Source organism: Lytechinus pictus, unplaced genomic scaffold, assembly GCF_037042905.1.
Source record: "Lytechinus pictus isolate F3 Inbred unplaced genomic scaffold, Lp3.0 scaffold_37, whole genome shotgun sequence".
Lineage (NCBI taxonomy): Eukaryota > Metazoa > Echinodermata > Echinoidea > Temnopleuroida > Toxopneustidae > Lytechinus > Lytechinus pictus.
The window spans coordinates 81,666-101,510 of record NW_026974157.1 but is presented as its reverse complement, the minus strand read 5'-3'; the positions used below and the strand labels follow the sequence as shown (position 1 = coordinate 101,510).

The window sequence follows — 19,845 nt, the reverse complement described above, 5'->3', positions numbered from 1 at the left end:
AGCAAATGTGGGGAAATTTGTAAAAAGTCGCCAGCGAACGAAGCGAGCCAGAAGAAAAATGGCCTTTTGAAATAAAATTCAATTGTGTGATAGATTTTTACATCATAGCAAATATCATGTCTTATATTTTTTTATTTCATTCATCTCATTTCGCTGCCTCCTTCATATTCTTTTATTTCCCCTTGGCTGTGGAACCAATCACCCCCCCCGTACGCCAGTGCTTCAACGCAAAGGTTAATGCAGGAAGGGTCCATATAGGGGGCCGTTATAGAGCCCTTTAAAAGTTACAGGTTAAGGGCCTCCACTGCACGGGGTCTTGACTCTTGGACAGAGCCCCCGGTAGCTTTGGATATTTAGCAAGTTTATAATAGACTTTCATACGAAATTATGCTATATACCATCCATCTTTTTTTCCCGCTCGTTATCCTCAATCCTCAGCAGCCCGGTAGTAATATCTTGTCCCTTTTTTTATTTTCCAATTTAGATTTTGCCTCATTCCATTCTACCTTCACTCGCTTTTGTTTGCCTTTTTGTCATCTTTAATTTATTTCCCTGTCTTTTAAAATGATTTTGAAATCAAATTCTAATTATGTGATAGTCGCTTTGGAAATTTAGTCGATCAATCAATCAATCAATCAATCAATCAATCAATGCAGTTGTGTACCGTAATCATCTAAATATTTTGAGGGGGCACACCATAGCAAATGTGGGAAAATTTGTAAAAAAAAAAAAGTCGCCAGCCAGCGAAGCGAGCCAGAAGGAAAACGGCATTTTGAAATAAAATTATAATTATGTGATAGATTTTTACATCATAGCAAATATCATGTCTTGTATATTTTTTTAAATATTTTATTCATCTCATTTCGCTGCCTCCTTCATTTTCTTTTATTTCCCCTTGCCCCCCCCCCCCCGGGAAAAAAAATCCTAGCTACGCCACTGTCTGTGAAGGTCCGAAAACGCTGGAAAAAGCCACACGTGAATTTATGTTGCATGTGGTCGTATCATGCATGCACTGTACTGCGTGCACGTGTGTATAATGTATTTCGATATATGGCTGTTGGCTGTGCGAAAGACAAAATCAGAGAGCAAGAAGTGGAAAGCGAGTACCCGATTACGTTTTCGCTGTCTGCGTTTTTCCAAACAGAATCACGGGGTAGAAAGCGTGTTCTGATTTTGTTTTTGATATATAACAAACACAAGTATAGAATGAGGTATCAGAAAGAGCCCAAAAGTATTTCTGATTTCATTCTTCTGTTTTTGATCTCCAAAAACGAAATCACAACAGGTTTTTCTCGTTGCGATTTCGTTTTTGTGTTTTCAGAGACCAAACCATGAGGTTGATTTCCGTTTTTGCTCTGCGATGATCGGGAATAATAATAATAATAATAATAATAATGGTGGCTACTTATATAGCGCACAGGTCCACCTTTCGGTGCTCATGGCGCTTCAAGGAAAATAAACACAAAACACAACAACTATAGAAAACAAACAAGAATGGAATTTGAATTCTCCTGAATAAACACAATATTAAACTGTTAATGGGAGATTAAGTAAGTTTTCAACTGGGACTTGAACGTTTCTGTTGATGAAATTTGGCGAAATTGGATAGGCAGTTGATTCCATAGTTTTGGTCCTATAACAGAGAATGCATGGTCCCCCCATTTGTGTTTTGTTCTGGGTGTCTGGAGCAATAGAGTATCAGATGATGAGCGAAGACTACGCGAAGGCTGATATTTTGAGATAGACCTGCTGAGATATGTGGGGAAGAGAGAATAAATTGAATGATGTATTAGTAAAAGAATTTTGAAAGTGATTCTTTTACCAACAGGCAGCCAATGTAAGGACTGGAGGATTGGCGAGATGGAGTCATACTTTTTAGTGTAGGTTAGGAGACGGGCAGCAGAGTTTTGTAGACGTTGAAGTTTCGTCAAATCTTTTTGTGGGAGGTTACAGAACAATGAGTTTGAAAAATCTAAACGGGAGGAAATTAAAGCATGGATAAGTATCTCGGCTGCAGGTTTAGACAGTGACTTTCTGATGAAACTTAAATTACGTAGTTGATATCTGACATTTTGTTGGACTTGAGTGATATGGTTGCGAAAAGTCATTTCCTGATCAAATATAACCCCAAGATTACGGGCTGTTTTAGACGAAGTGATACAAGAGCTACCAAGATGGATATGACATGACTGAAAGTCAATTTTACCAAGCATAAACTTTGATCCAAGTATTAAGAATTCTGATTTATCATCATTCAGTTTCAGACAATTAGATACAAGCCATGTCTTAAGGTCTTGTAGACATGCTTCAAGTTTTGTGATAGCAGAGTTCAGTGATGACATTGAGGGTTGAAAAGACAAATAGAGTTGTATGTCGTCGGCATAACAATGGTATTTTATGCCATGTTTACGAAATATCTTGCTGATTGGTTGCATATAGAGGGAATAGAGCAGTGGACCTCCAACAGAGCCCTGGGGTACCCCAAACTTCAGAGTAGTTAAACCTGATATAGAACTACCGATTCTAACATATTGAGATCGTTCTGATAGATAGGATTTGAACCAAGCAAGGGCAGTTCCCTTGATACCTAATGAGTTCAGCCTTTCAATTAGGATAGTGTGATCTACTGTGTCAAATGCTGAACTCATATCAAGCATAATGAGTGCCGTAATTTTGCCATTATCCATCTCTCTATAAATAGTATCTGTTAAGTTAACTAGTAGTGTTTCTACACTATGACCAGGCTTGTACGCGGATTGATGTGGGTCAAGTAACTCATTATCTTGTAAATATGATGTTAGTTGTGAGAAAACAACTCTTTCCAGTAGTTTACCTAAGAAAGACAGGTTTGATACCGGGCGGTAATTTTTCAAACACTCTTGATCTAAGCCTGATTTTTTCAGCGTCGGATGGATGACAGCTTTTTTACAGACCTGTGGCACAACTCCCGAACTAAGACTTGTATTTACTATTCTAGTAATGACGGGCAACAGAACTGTGGAACATTTCTTAACCAAATCTGTTGGGATTGGGTCAAGTTCACATGATTTGTTTGGAGAATTTTTTATAAATACTTCCATTTCACTGATAGTGACAGGTCGAAATTCCCTCAAATCTGACTTAATTTCGCTAACAGTGTCATTTGAGTGTAAGGCAGGAGTTAAAAGGCACTGTCGGATTGTTAGAATCTTATCTACAAAATACTGATCGAAGCAATTTGCTAGCTTAGCCTGATCACCATGAGTGAGATGTTCTGGTAAAGGAGATTTTTGTTTCCTGTTAAGCAAATCATTGGCAACTTTGTACAATTTTTTTGTGTCTTTCACACAATCCTCAATCTTTTTCGAATGGTATTGTAACTTAGCATTCTTTATCAAAGTATTGACACGTTGCTTTTGGTCACGATATATCTGCTTGTGAATCTCCAACCCTGTGGACCTAAATCGTCTTTCAAACTGTCTTCGAATCAATTTTTCTTGAGTAATTTCTGGGGTGTACCAATCAGTATTAGGGTGAATTGTAACCTTCAGCTGCTTCTCAGGTGCCAACTTATCAAGAGCAGAGCTGAGTAAAGTATTATACATATCCACTTCTTCATCGACACCATTAACATTTAAACAACCTGATATAAGAGACTTAACATGGGTGTCATCTGCAAACTCTTTCGGGTCAACAGATTTCAGATTTCGTGTTGTTACTATTTTCTTCTGGTTGGTTTGTTTTGGAAGGCCTAAATCGCACATCAGTGCTGAATGGTCAGATATGCCTTCTACAACACAAATATTACATAGGTTAACAGTATTCTCATTGTTGGTCATGAGCAAATCTAGAACATGGCCACGGTTATGGGTTGGCTCATTAATATGTTGAACCATGTTGTAGGCTGTTAACAACTCAGAAAATGATTTAGAAGTAGGAGTTGACAAGTCCATTGGTATGTTGAAATCCCCTGCAATCAGCAAGTCAGAAGAACACAGGAGCTGCCCATCAAGAACATTGGAGAATTCCTCCAAGAAAGTCTGAAACTGTGTTGGAGTAGGTGGACGATACACATTTATCAGATGCAAGACTTTCTGTTTGTGATTGAGTGACATTTGGATCATTTCAAATGATGTTATATTCGGAGAGTCCAGGATTCTGACATCTAGTTGACTCTTGAACAGCACAGCTACCCCTCCTCCTCGTTTACCGGCTCTGGGAATGTGCTTGAAGGTAAAGCCGCATGGTGTCAGCTGACCAATCACAGCAGCATCGTTCGGTGTGAGCCAGGTTTCACAGAGAGCAACAATGTCCAACTCATGGTCAAGAATGTAGTCGACAAGTTCAGCAGTTTTGTTCTTCACCGATCTTGCATTTAACATAGCGAATTTGATGTTTTTACTTGAAAAGTCTGTATTCAAGTGAGTACTTTTTAATTTCATGGAGAGTTTCTCTACTTTATCCCTATGCTGTCTTCCTGCCCTCTTTCCTCTGTGTGTCTTCTTAACTCTGTTAATCCGCTGTGCAGTAATTTGCTGCCAAGTCTCATCATCAATCCGAAGGGTCTTGCGAGGCAGACTTATGTTGACATTGTAGGGGTTAAGTTGTAAAAGTTCTGTAACACTATACTTGTACATACATTTTGTATTGTTATCAATCATACATGTATGATCCTTAGATACATTAGGAGAAGGGCCAGGGTTAATTTCAATATCCCCACTGGTAAGTAGTGTTAGTTGAAAAGTGGGGCTTGCATTCTTATAATACAAGATACATGCTTTTGAGTAACCTATTACCCTAAAAGACATATCACTACAATTCTTCACATTAGGATATGCATTATAAGTGCACGGGGCTGTATAAATGTGACAGGCAGCCCTACCTGTACATGGAAGAAGAGTCAGAATTAGACTCATAATAAACAAACACCTCATTCCTTCCATTGTATTTACCTTTAGTATCACTTAGTTGTGAATAGAATCTGAGCTTAAGATACTTAGTAGCTCTTTCAGATACAATAGGGAAAAGGCCTATTCATAGTGGTGCAGTTGAGTGCACAAACATATACTGTACATGAACATGAAAGCTGTAGTTTGGCTACTGTACGATCAAGAAGTACTCAGAGAGTGTACAAACCTCAAATCCAAATTACTGATTTTCGTCCAAATTTCTTAAATACATGACACCAAAATTGTCCAGGAGATTCACAAAGCATATACAATACAGGTAACACACAATTATAAGAATGATATTCCAGAATAACTCAAGAAAATGACAAAACTAAGAGAGCACAGAGTGAAAGGCAGCCACGCAGGGCGCTCACTCATAAAAAAAAAAAAATAAAAAAAAAAAAAAAAAAAAAAATGAGAAACGAATTATCCATTAGTACCCTGATTTCAATCATCATCACACCCTCACACGCTCAATCACATCCACACACGCGCTCAATCATCATCACATCTACAATTATTACACACCCATACCCACTCTCCATCACCATTAAATCCCTCACACATGTTCCATCATCATCATCACACCCCAGACAGGCTATATCAACATCACACGTACACACAAACGAATAATCAGCATTGCATCCTACACACTGTCAGTAATCATCACACCAATACACGCTCAATCATCATTACATCCACACATGCTCAATCATCACACCTACGCACACACGCTTAATCATCACACCAACATACCCTCAATAATCACACCCAGCACATGCTCAATTATCACCACACACCTCATACGCTCATCAGTCATCATTACACCCACACACGCCCAATCATCACCATCACACTCACACATGCTCAATCAGCATCACATCCCAAACTCACTCAATAAGCATCACTCCCACACACCATACATACTTCATCACACTCACTCACTCTCAATCATATTACCCCATACACCGTCTTATCCCACTCACGGTCAATCATCATCATACCCCATATCTGCTCCTTTGTCATTCCCTCCACACATGATAACATCCCACACACACTCAGGTTTTTTCTGCCCAAAATAAACTTAAAGGTCAAGTCCACCCCAGGAAAATGCCGACTTGAATAAATAGATAAAAATCTAACTAGCATAGTGCTGAAAATTTCATCAAAATCGGATCTAAAATAAGAAAGTTATGACATTATAAAATTTCGCTTATTTTCAACAAAACAGTGATATGCACAACTAGGTGAGTCAGTCGATGATGTCCGGCACTCACTATTTCTTTTGTTTTTTATTGTTTGAATTATACAATATTTCATTGTTTATCTACATGACAATAAAGACCAACTTGACTGAACCATATAGTATTAAACAATTCTAATTCTACATGTTCAGGGAGGAATCAATCGTTGTATCACTTGACAATGAGGAGAAAATTAGAATATTTCATGTTTCATATAATAAAATACAAAATAAATCGTGAGTGGATGACGTCATGGTCTCCTCATTTGCATACCAGCCAGGATATGCATTTAACTGTATTGTTAAAATTAAGCGAAACTTTAAAATGTCATAGCTTTCTTATTTTACATCCGATTTTGATAAAATTTCCAGTGTTTTGCTTGCTGGATTTTTGTCTTTTTATTCGAATCAAATTTTTGTTGGGGTGGACTTGTCCTTTAATAACCATTTCACTCGCGATTCGCGTTGCAGCTGCAAAAAAAAACCATCAAGTTTATTTCTTTATCGTTAAACCATTATTTGTATGGTCCCTCTTGTTTTGGCTTTTTCCTTAAACCAAACTTACTTATCGCTATCCTTTCTCATTATTCATGACATCACTTGCGGCAAGAATACTCTGTACAAGGCAGAGCTCGTAGCTTATGTGTTATTGAATGTCCAATATTGCTCGATGCGTTAAAGCGAGGTAAATAAGATAGAAACATTATAATGATCAAAGAAACACTTTGATCTCTCTCCCTTTCATTTTAATTAAAAACAGAATAATAAAAATCATTAGTTTTCATATCAAACCTAAAATATATCATTTTAGGATTATATCTTATACTTGCAGATTACCTGAAAGAGAAGTGATAGATCGTGACATCTCCAGGCTAGCCAGACTCCTCCCTCACGAAAAATACAGTGAGCTATGCCAGCAATTGGGATTCGAATACAACTACACACAAAAAATATTGGTCAGAAATTCACAGGACTTTAAGGCTGCTTTCGAAGATGTGTTACATGAATGGAAGGACAAAGATGGATCCATGGTAGATCTGGATAGAGCACTAAGGAACTCATACCTCGGAGGACTCATATGTAAATATAAGAAATGAAATGCCAGTAAGCAGTCAGGGACATATGGGAATGGGACAGACATGTGTCAAATGGATAGAAATTCGGTTCCATCGGCAAGGAGCTCTAGCATGTCTGGGGCGGGAAGCCGACTTTCCATATCTAGCAAAGGGGGAATCCATCCTGATGACAATTTAGAAAGTAGAAAGAAAAATCAAACAAAATCAAATAGACTTATCAGGTTTAAAAAATCAAGGTAACAACCAGGCAACTCAGTTATACATGTACATGTATATGATGTAATATTCAGTTTTTGTTTATAATTCGCAACGAATGAAAAACGTATTTAACTGTCATGATTGTAATACATGCACAGCACTGGATGATTCAAAGGGCACCCTATACACTTGGCATTCGGTTTATAATATGTATCATGACACCTTGCCTGACTTTCAATTATAAAAAACATTGAACAAAACTTTGGTTGATTTTTATCAAACCGTCCCTGATATATTTGTTTTTCTGATATCGTTAATTTGATACCACTGTGCTCTTGAACCACCTCAATAATAATTTCATATACGTAAGTCGATGTACGCATGACAAGACGCTTTACCATCTGATTATATTTCTTGATTTGATTCTTGATATCGAAGATACATTTCTAAAATAAAGACCTCTTTTTTTTAAATGCGCATTCTTCATGATTGTTAATTGAATTCTTGACATCAGTAAACATGATTACATGACAGGAATGTTTTTCATACGTACGTCAGCATTTCACTGACCAAAACGTTCCGGGAGTGTCAACCCCTTTGTGACTACATGCAATGAATAAAATCATTCATTCTGATTGGCTAACGGTACATTTGTTATATTAGGCCGACAATGAATAACAAACTTATGGCATTTTAAAAGATTTGCATTATTCCAGTGAAACAGTTTAGGCATGTCTTCATGAATGTTCAATGAACGAACTGATAATGTAATATCCCCACTTATTCTTTTTTTATTTCAATGTAATTAGGATTATTCAAATCCTTACCTTTAAGAACTAACAAAAGGGGAATGACAACTTATTCAGTGCATTAGATATTCATTGCTGCAACTTATTTTATTACAAGGGATATATATATTCACATATTGCTGATATGGTTTGCGGTACACCATCTGGAGTGTTATAGAAACAGTGGATAGAAGGAGAAAAAGGAATTGGATAGGCGAGAAAGTGGAGATTTGAGAGTAGAGTATTCTTTTCTTGAATGTAGTCCTGAAAAGGACTGTAAACCAGAAGAGGTTGATGAGTTGAAAACAGCTTGAGTAGTAGGGTTAATGAGGAGATGCTGGCTTGAGTCGGCGAGTAGAGATGATGAGTAGAAGCAGTAGAGAGACTCGACGTTTCGGGCAGGTTGACTGTCCGTCTTCAGGAGTTGAAAGAATACTCTACTCTCAAATCTCCACTTCTTCGCCTATCCAATTCCTTTTTCTCCTTCTATCCACTGTTTCTATAACACTCCACATGGTGTACCGTAAACCACATCATTCAGTGATTGTACATGCCACCATGCAAACCTTCAAACAATATCTGATATTCACATCATATGTATATATGAAAAAATGAAACAATTATGATTTTAAATAATAACAAACGAAAAGGGAAAGTGGGGATGTGACATCAGCCCACCTAATGAATATTCATGACGACGTGTTTATAACTTTCCATAATACATTACTAAACTTCATTATTTGTTTGCACATTTTGATAAAATTGTCAGCATTTTCATCAGTGAATTTTAGTATTTGAATATTGCTCAGTGAATTTATTTAGATATAAATATTTTCACCCCGGAGTAACCCATTTAACTTCCTGTCAGCTCTAGTGAGTGTTTCATAAAAGGATTAGTCGGGTGCTTTATCTGACAAATACCATTTTATCCAACCCGACAGTTGGCATAGGAACAGTGCCTCTCAGCCAATCAGAATCAAGGAAAGATGTCATTTCTTACAACTTGTCGGACATAAAATGTTGATGAAACGCTACCTAGGCATAGCTTTACTTTCTCTTACGTTAGCTTAATATCAATTGACTATGATGTCCCTCTAGGAAGAAGATCTTGAGTTGTTTTTGTTCAGGGTTGGGACTCAGCAAGTTAAAAAACACTTAAAACCTACTTAAAGATCTATATCACATATTGGAATGTGGATGTGAGTTTTGGGTGGAAGATGCCCTTTCATCCACCATGATATGTAATGTTTGAAACAAGAACATTATATTTAAAGAGATATATTCAAAATGAAAATTAGCTGCATCGTGATAATAATTCAAATCAGTTTTAGTTTCACAATACCGATTGAAATAAGAACATCTATTTGTCATTTACTTAGACACCAACTATCAAGATAGTTGACCAGCCCTACAAAGTAGGTTACGGTGTATATAATGAAATGTTTACTCAAAGAAGATATAAATTTGTAAACTGGAAACCCAATGTAGATTAACATATCACGTGTTACCTTTGTCAAATTATGACGTTATATAGCGATATTCATTGATAATAATTTTTATTGGCTATGATGATTATCACATTTGTAGTATAATGACCCATGACAAATTCTGCACATCTGGTACCCTGTAAAAGCATCTCTTAAATTCTGCCCCCCCCCCCCGTAAGCGTTGGTAACTTTTCAAGTACGTTACTACAATGTATGGATATGAACGTCCCCGTTATGATCACATGATCATACTTATTTTCAAAATCATTTATTCATTTTGTTTGTAATGTATTGATCTGTCTTAATCAAGATTATAGCTATTCGCGCAAATACATCTATAATACAAGAGTCTCACCGACAAAATGCTTATTCTACAAAAGAAGGTCATAAGGATTATACATATTAATGCTCCTTTTCGATGTCATACTGATGATTTGTTCTACAAGTCGAATCTCCTCAAATTTCCGGATTTATTTCTTTTTCATACAGGACAATTCATGTACAAACTCAACACAAATGAACTACCAAACATTTTGATGATCATGTGTACAAAAAACAACGCTATTCACAATTATCCTACCCGACAATCCCGACGCTTCCACCTTCCCCGTACCCGTACTCTCTTCGCACAAAAAACAATTACCTTCTATGGCCCGAAATACTGGAACTCACTCAGCAATGACATCATAAATGCTGCCAGTTTGAACTCTTTTAAGATTAAACTGAAGAAACAAATTCTTGAATCATATAAAGCAAATTCCAATTGAACAGTCGGTAACCGATCCCCTGTACCCTCCTCTTTCTCTCTCCCCCTACCTGACCGTCTCTCTACCTCGCTCTCGTCCGCTCATTCTCCTTCATCGGTCTTATCCCCTTCACTCTTTTGCTTTTTTTGTTACTCCTTAATTCTTCTCTTCCTCTTTCAACCACACATGTGCACCACCTTATCCTCTTCTTCCATTATCTCGATATTTCTTCATCAACCATCACATCAACCTTATTATTTTTTTTCTCTCATTCTCATTTTCGTTTTATACCTGTACCTACAAATCTTTGATCCATTCTTTGAAAGGTCCACACTTAACAAGCCCTGCTTTTTAGTGGATCCTTCCATTTACTCAACTCTATTTATTAAAAAGAAGGGAGTTATAAATGTAGCCTTGCAAATTGTTTTATTGAAAATGGTTTACATTTTGTTCTATTTCCATTGCATATATTGTTATTGGTTAATATGATTATAACGTTATTTAGTGTTTTCCATAAACATTTTACTTTTCTTGTATAGTGATATTGCTTGCAATGTATATTCATTTGTATTGATTTGTATGGTTATCATTTTATATCTGTGTAATTATTTCTTATGTTGTATTGAGTTGAGAAATGAAATAAACTTGAAACTTGAAAAAGATACAATGTAAATGAATTAACAAATATATTTGAATTGAATGAGTGCACACGATACATGTTTCATCGCAGTTGAGGTGGAGGGTTACAATGTCATTTCATCAGGCTTTAAAGTCTTTCTTTTTTTATTCATTGAACAGAAATGGGGACAAATAAAGTAATGAAATAAACCCTTTATCAAAGTATGATTGATAGAGAGCGCACAGGTGATTAGATTTATATTGCCTTACGTGCAGTATAACCTGTGAAACTTCTGAAGGAAAATCACGAAGACATTACTACCGGTGGCTTTGAAAAAGCACATCAAGGAAATACACCTTATTATTATCATTTTGTGTGTCAGGGTGTGTTTGTGAGTAGGGAACAAGGATTGGGAACGGTTAATGATAGATATACGGTAGCCTTAACGTTATTTCTTTTCTTATGAGTGATATTGTACATAGTTTATTTGTAGGTGTTTCGTGTAAATATCATATATTTGTCTACATGATCACATATACGTCTACTTGTATTGCATCTTTGATGTGGTATTAATGCCAAAAGCTTGGTTGTGGGGTTGATTGGGTTATTCACACTCATATTAATATGAGTTTAAATTGTAATTTATCATGTTTATACTATCTGGATGTATAACGTATTTCTACAACTGTTATACTGAGGAATGTTCAAGTTTATTGGACTAATGTATTTTGAACCTTCTTTCAAATATGGAAATAAACAGGGTGAATGAATGCTGCATGAAATATGTTGTGCTTCAAGCTTTGTGAGTGTAAAAAAAGAATAAATAATGATAATTTATATGAATAAAGTCCGACTGAAGAGAACGGGAGAAGACGAGTGAAAGAGAGCTTCCAATGGTAGTAGGCCTATTGAAACAAAACAACTGGAGATATATGCAAGGTGGAGACAGGCAGGGAGGAAGAAAGAAGTGAGGGGTTTCAAAGAAAACAGTAAGAGATCTAAAAAGAGAATAGAGAGAGGGATGAAAAAAAAAATCTTCGACGACACTTCCTCACAACATCATTTGTCTAAATAAATATTTTCTGTTTCGTTTTTTGACAAAAGAGAAATAAGTGTGGGAGGGAGAGAGAGGGAAGAAGAAATATGACAGAGAGAGGGGGAAAGAGCTCATAGCGATGATAGGTATGGGAACAAAACAACAGAGATAAAGGTGAGACAGGCAGGGGAAAAGACAAAAAGTGAGGGATTTAAATAAAGAAAAGAGTGAGAAATTTTGATAATAAGCATTTTTCTGCGAATTTGCTCCCTCACAAGCTTAATTCTTTTAAAAACAAATATATATATTTTTTTCTTTTTTCTGGCAAGAGAACAAGGGGTTGGGGGGGGGGGGAGAGAAGGAGGATGAGAGAGAGGGTATGGACTCTATATAGTACATCAAACTGGTGTCAGTTTTAACACCCCATCATTTTTAACAGTGTGTATATTTTGACTGGTGTCCAACACAACCCACTGCAGTACGGTCTCTGTTGTAAAATGTTTCACCCTCATTCACTGTAACAATATAGATTGAACTTGGAGCTCAGTTTCTTGGATAAATACCTAGCCAGGATTCCTTTGTCAGTGCGATGTTTATTTTCATTTTTCTTTTTCAATAAGTGCAGCAGTGCATGTCATCTCTTTTCATATTTCCTTCTCACCGAGTGCAATACTAATTTATCATGAACCCGTAAATGGGGCGGTGGCTGCGGAGTGCACTAATTATGTTCTTACTATTACCCAGTAATGCACCAAAGGTTAGCGGCCGCTACTTTACCGAGCGCCATTTTGATTGCGAAGTGAAACATTAGATTGAATTGATGAGGTTTAAGTCTGGTAAGACGCTTTTATAGTGCCATTTCTTGGCATTGCCACTGTTCTGCTATGGTTACATTTCCGAGTGAAGACTGTAATAGTTTTGCTGCCAATCAACTTGGGTAAGAGGACAACATTTACTATATATTGCCGCTGACTTTTAACAGATTTATATAACACAGAAATCAATAAAATGCACATGTCCCAAAGTTGCCTATTCATATTAAACTGTCAGTTTTCATACATTTCAGTTTTGCAGAGTGGGGCAGGCCATTAAGCTGCAATTTAAACATTGCTTTCCTTTAGAAAGCAAAGAAGATCATGGTGATATAGGTGTCCATAATTGAGGGATGTTTGACATATAATAATTCAAAAGACTCAATGTTTTATGAAAACTTTGTATGATTTAATGATTCAATCTTGAAGATATGAATAGTGCAAGGGTTAGCTAATGCTACGGTCACATTTCCCCCTACGGCGAATCGAAAACAGCCGTTTTATTCATTTTCATTCAAACTCTCTATGGCAGAGCAAAAACCTACAATGATGAGACCAAAACAACTTGTCTGTCTTGTCACGGATACTGTTCCAGGACTTCCTGTAAAATGACAAAATCTGATATGCGAGAGGTCAGAGAATAACATACATGAAAATGAACAATGACTGAGAAGTATTGTATTTACTCTAGAAGCGGAGCTGCTGCGGCTGCTCTTAGAGAGAACTCAGAGGTCTTGCCTCTTCGATTCCTACGCTTCAAGTGACAACTATCAATTCTTACTAGGGTTCCTCCCATATAAGAATTCCAATTTAAACCAAATCTACTTAAATGTTGCATTCACCTGCTTATAACAAAACCCTTACAAGAAAACTTTTTTAACCATCCTAGCATTGAATAGGGGTAAGAATTAAGAATTTGCAAGAGAGCCTAAGCTGCCTAACACCAAGTAATGCAAGGTATGAAACATGCACACAAATAAAAACGTGCTAATATCCAACTGCACTGCATAACTCTGGACAAAAGGTCACTGGCATAATTAGACATGACTTGTAACACAAATCACTTAAGGTACAAAAATGTTGGAATGGCTGTTTTCGCCTCGCCGTACGGCCGCCGTACAGCAAATTTGACCGAGGTATTAGCCTTAAATTGTTGTGTTCACTCTAAACTTACAGTCAGACCGCAGGTCCCTATGCTAATGAGCAAAAAGGCCAGATTCATCCAAATCATCTCGTGGCTGAATCCTCCTCCTTGCAAAATCTCGTAATTCGTGAGATTTTCTTTCTCTAAGAATTTACCTGTTTTAACCTCAAGGTAAATGAAATATTATTACACGATCAGATAGAGTAAAAGTTACTCTTTCATATTGGTAATTTACTTTGTATACAATATTTTGTTAAATAAGTAAATTTTTGGCCTGAAAATGTGCCTAAAAACTGAATTTTCTTCCTCTGTTTTCTTTTGCAAATTGTGCAAAACTTTTTATTTTGAGCCTCAATGATATCTATATCACCATAAAGCTAAACTTCTGTACTTTCTCACAATGCCACTTTTGATATGCGGCACCTTTTAATCGGGTCAAGATCACACTTTTCCCACCAAGGTACAAGACGAGATTTCTGAAATGTTGTACTTGCATGAAATCCAGAGTTCTGATTGGCTGGATAAGGTTCACAGAACAACAGGCGCGGGGTATTTGAGGAGATTACCACATGGGAAGTGTGACCTTCCCACGAACCCAGTCACTGAAACCGTTGGAATTTGCCATTGTGTGGTCTCTTTGACCAATCAGAGTGCAGTATTCTTGTTTTCAAGCTGCTTTATGTACTCGGCAAATGAAAAGTGTGATCTTGACCCGATTAAACCAATTATTATTTTGAAACCTATATCATTTCAGAGCATACATATTCAGCTTTATCATGATATAAAAATCATTTGGGCTCAAACAAAAATAAAGTGTGAAATTAGCAGCTTTTGTCAGGTGAAAATATTTATTTTGTAGCATATTTTAGATCAAAATTTTAACCTATATTACAAAATCTTTGAATAAATCCAAACACATGACCTAAAAGAATGATTCTCCTTCTTTACGATGGTACCAAATTCATGAAATTCGATGCACAATTAGAACAGCAATGACCAAATGAAAAGAGGTGTTTTGGTCCGCATCAAGCTCATTAAATATGCAAAACATCTCAAGTCATGAATATCACTTGGATGAAAGAAGCCACTTTCTTGGGACCTGCAGTCTGACTGGTAAGGACATGGAACACCCCAACACCACATAAATCGAAAAGAATTAGATCGAAGTACAGTTCATAGATCATAGATCACTTTGCTGTTGGTAATTCGTCATAATTATGTTAAAGGTAAATTCCAGTTCTGGTAACGATCTCAAAATGACTTTTTACAGAATCTAATATAATGACCACCCAAGTGTCTGTTTGTATGAATAAAAAATATGTGCCAAAGGATTCTGGAAGAAATTGTGTAATTGCTGAGAAATAAGCAAAATAAGCGCAGATTCGGTCACTTCCGTCGGGTCTTTATTCCAGCAATAATAATACACTGTCCCACGTGTGCCTATCTGTGTTGGCGATCTTCGGTGTGATCGTATTTCAGCTTAGATTTTATGATTTCACAAAGTTCAGTTTATTTAACTGTACCAGATCTAGATCTACGATGATATAGTCATACTTAATCTTGGTTTTACAGACTTTCTCACGAAATTAGTGTTTTACTGCAACTACTGTAATTTAGCTTCAACTCTGCCTAGGGACATCGTAAAAATTCCTTTCCTCTTTAAAGTTGAAGACATGTTCTTGTAGATAACCACATATATTTGGTATGATATTAGAACCTCGTATCTCAAATTTGAAGAAAAAAAAATAAAGCTCACAAACTTCTGTTTTAGAGTTCTAAAGATAGTTGCCTTAGTGGTATACTTCTTTTTATATACATTTATATACTTATATATCTTTGTAATCAATTGAAAATCTGTGAAAACTGAGTGGTAATAGTTTATTGATATATTGCTTCTACACAAAGTGAAAAACTGTCAAAAGGTTCTTGCTTCGTAGTCTGCTGACGGAAGGATTTTCGCCTTGCTCCCAGCCAGTGGCGGAAAAACAATAAAGCGTCTCATCACACATGAAGGAGACTTGGACAATGTTTGATCAGTTTGAAAATGAACTCAGTTGTACTTTGTTATGTATGAAACATTGTACTCTTTGAACTTTGATTAATCAAATTTGAAATGTACCCAACAATTGCAAAAATTACAAAATAGAGCTTGCAAAATAATACTAAAAATTAATCCGTATAAATATATATCAAACCATACTGTTCATCAACTCTTAAACTGGGAGTCATTAAAATCAAGGCGTATAAAGCATACTCTTTCAATGGTGTATAAGAGTCTGAATAGTCTTAGTGCGCCTTACTTGAATAATATATTACAGTTTTCTACTCATAGATATTCTCTACGTTCTAATAAATATCTTTCCCTAAACCACGGACTGAATACTGTATAAGAATGTTTTCATACAGGGGTACGACATATTTTAATGAATTGCCACGTGATGCTAAATGTTCTGTTTCTTATAGTTCATTTAAAAACGTAGTTAATAACCACATCTTAAATTGGGTCTGAGTGTACATTATTCTCTGTTACTCAATTCCTATGCATTGAAATGTAGGGTGTGTTAACGTAAGAAGGGGGGGTGGGGCTAGATGTTATGACCGATTAGTTTTATTTCTTACTGTTTTGGTATGTTATTTTTATATTGTGTATTATTTATTTTTGTGTAATTTTCTTTTATGCTATATGAGGACCCATCGGTAGACCAGCAGCACCATTATTGATGCTGCTGAGTAGGGCCATCCTCCCGTTTTCTATTGATCAATTCATATGTATCATTTTATATGTATTGTTATCTGTTTTTAATGGAAATAAATTCAATTCAATTCAATTATGATACATTGTTATAGACTTTAAAAACGCTGAGTAAAGCTTTACTCAATATTGGGTAGAAAGAGAAGAAGCATGTTTGATGGGTATTTCTTTTTATTTTACCCCATATTGTGCTATTTTAACGCAACATTAGGTAAAATTTACTAAATATATTTTTACGCAACCAACATGCATTTTTCCATTTTACCCAATACTGGGTAAACCATTTTTTTAGAGTGTAATTATTTGATGTTATCATTGTATATATTACGTATAAAAAATGTTAATGTCAAGTGAAAAAATTGAATTACTGAATTCAAATCCACATTTGTACAGTCATGTACATGAAGTAGGAGACCGCCTCAAACTAAATAATGTTTCGACAACAATTTCTGAGCCCTTTCAACATACATCAAAAAGATGTCCAGGATGTAAAATTAAGGGAATTAAAACAAAAATCATACACTACACTTCTATTTCCATTTTTTATGCAGAACACTAATTGCATAGCAGAGATGGCCGACGATCGAACAGAGGATCTTACGTTGCTATATAAGGCATAAAGATAGTAATATTACTGCAATATCGTGTATCAACCCCCTTGGTTCAAACAAAGAACATTTTGACTTTAGGATACAAAGCGTCAAAATAATATCAATAAAAAACGTATGAAGTAATCGAATTTGGGGGTTATGGATTTAGCTTGTGTTCAGACTGATATTTTTACTGTCCCCGCATGTGGAGGATAACAGTACAAATGTAAATAAAGATGTTTAGCGCTTCGATAAGTCATTACATATTTTCGTTAGCCCTTCCTTGCTGCGTAAGATATATAACGCATATCTTAATTTCTTATATTATTTTAATTCATTTTCAGTTGGAAGGGGTAACGATATTCGACAAGCCATCGAGTCAAGTGATAGGTCCATCAAAGGTATGTGTGTAAATACAATTTCAACCATGTAATATTTGCCATCAAGAAAAAATAAAGATGTGGGTAGGACGAATCCCTCAGAGTAAAAATCCAGTTTATGCTAATGCAGGTGTATCTTAATAGGCAAATAGTGCATGATTATGAACCAAAAATTAGTTTTATTAACTCATTATGTTATACATAATATTCATTTGTATCTGTAGTTTATTATGACAACAATCATTTATCATGTATCGTGCTTGAATGAAAAGATTACATGATAATATGGTTTTTGTAAATACCAATTTGGTTTCATCATGGCCATAGCAACTAGAAATTTTGAAATATTTAATTATGTAACAAAATAAACAACACAGGATGTTCTGCATATACATTTGACAATTATAAGTGAGATATGAGACAATCATGCTTATGTTCAGACTGATTAATGGTAGTAATATACTGTATAGGCCACGCCTAGACACCAAGATAAATTGCATAGGAACTAGTGTAGGGTTCCAATCAACGGTAACTACCATGGCAACTAACAGTATACATTATCCAATCAAAATCCAGCATCACATTAAAGTTATGGGATGTAACATATCGTAGTAGTAACTTTTTATGCAGGGGCCCAAGGTATTGTTAGTACTTCATTAACATCAATGATATGTAAAATATTTTATTTTCAGGTTAAAGAGACGATGGGACAAAGGAAATCAGTTCATCAACAGGTTTGTGTTTGTTAATTTCTTTATATCATTTCAATCACAGAATGTGTGTATTCTTTCATATATACCTGTGATGACATGACATGTCACAGGTTGGGTTAGAACTTGCATATGGTTGGATCACCAGCACCATTCATGCAGGAGCTGTAAACCAGACTATACATTTAAATAAGGAAAATATATGATTTATGATTTTATTCATTTTCCGTTCACAAAGAACAACAAAATCAAACTAACAATACATAGTCATATTTAAAGTACAATATCAATCGGAATAAAGCATTAGAATTAGAAGGTATAAACAATGAGAACTAATGCGAACTAAAGTAACTTTGACTAATAACTATACAAATCAAAACGGAGGGGCTTGCCAAGAAAAGCAAAGCTTGTATGGGAGGCAAGCCCCTGAAAGTTAGTTTCAATACATAAAGGCAACATTACAAAACTATAGTATAAAATAGTGACGGAAGACAGTTTAAAAGGAGGCTATACAAAATATCGAAGGTAACAACGAAATAGTGACACAAATTAGAATAAATGATCATAGTAATAATAGAACAAAAAAAAAGAATATGGTTACAATAATTGTGATAATGAGTGAGAAACAGAGAGGCAAATGAAGGGAGAAGGGAGGGGTGCAGGTACAATTGGAGGTGCGGAGAGGAGCATGACAGGATGCGGTAATAGGTCGGTAGGCAAGTTGTATTCTGGGAGTTTTAGTTATATGGTAGATTGACTTGTTTGTGTAAAGTATTGGCAAATTAGCATCTTTTTTAAGGTTATGTTTAAAAATAGTGATGTTTTGGCCTTTGGGGATTCCTTTAAGTCGAAGCACACTATTTGATTAATTTATATTGAAGTACTAAATATAAAGAAAGCATACACGTTCTACCAGATACAGAATGAAATCTTCATATGAGGTATTTCTTGATTTGATTCTTGATATCGAAGATACATTTCTAAAATAAAGACCTCTTTTTTGAATGCGCATTCTTCATAATTATTAAAATAATTTTCGACATCAGTAAACATGATTACATGACATGAATGTTTTTTATACCTACATCAGTATTTCATTGACTAAAACGTACCGGGTGTGACAACCCCTTTATGACTAGATGCAATGAATAAAATCATTCATTCTGATTGGTTAACAGTAAATTTCTTAAATAAATTGTGCATTTGTTATTAATGTAAGTCTTTATGAATTGGGAACCATAATATAGTTATGTGACAAAGTGTGCAATATTGCTTTCCTGTACATCTATTTCATAGTTCTTAAAGGGCCCCATTTTTCATTTCCATTCTTTACTGA

General features: G+C 35.6%; 1 protein-coding gene and 1 long non-coding RNA gene across 2 annotated transcripts in view; both read left to right on the top strand.

Moving 5' to 3' along the window:
- Window positions 1-7,430, top strand: part of LOC135153106 (uncharacterized) — a 42,716-nt gene extending 35,286 nt beyond the window's left edge. The window contains exon 14 of the mRNA XM_064115413.1: window positions 7,004-7,430. Within this exon, the coding sequence (XP_063971483.1) occupies window positions 7,004-7,268 (265 nt within the window). The 3' untranslated portion in view covers window positions 7,269-7,430. The remainder of the gene's footprint in view (window positions 1-7,003) is intronic.
- A 5,423-nt stretch (window positions 7,431-12,853) lies between these two features.
- LOC135158113 (uncharacterized) lies at window positions 12,854-18,535 on the top strand. The gene is made up of 3 exons (XR_010296896.1): window positions 12,854-13,058; window positions 17,764-17,820; window positions 18,492-18,535. It is a non-coding gene; the product is annotated as an uncharacterized LOC135158113 (long non-coding RNA).
- The last annotated feature ends 1,310 nt before the right edge of the window (window positions 18,536-19,845 follow it).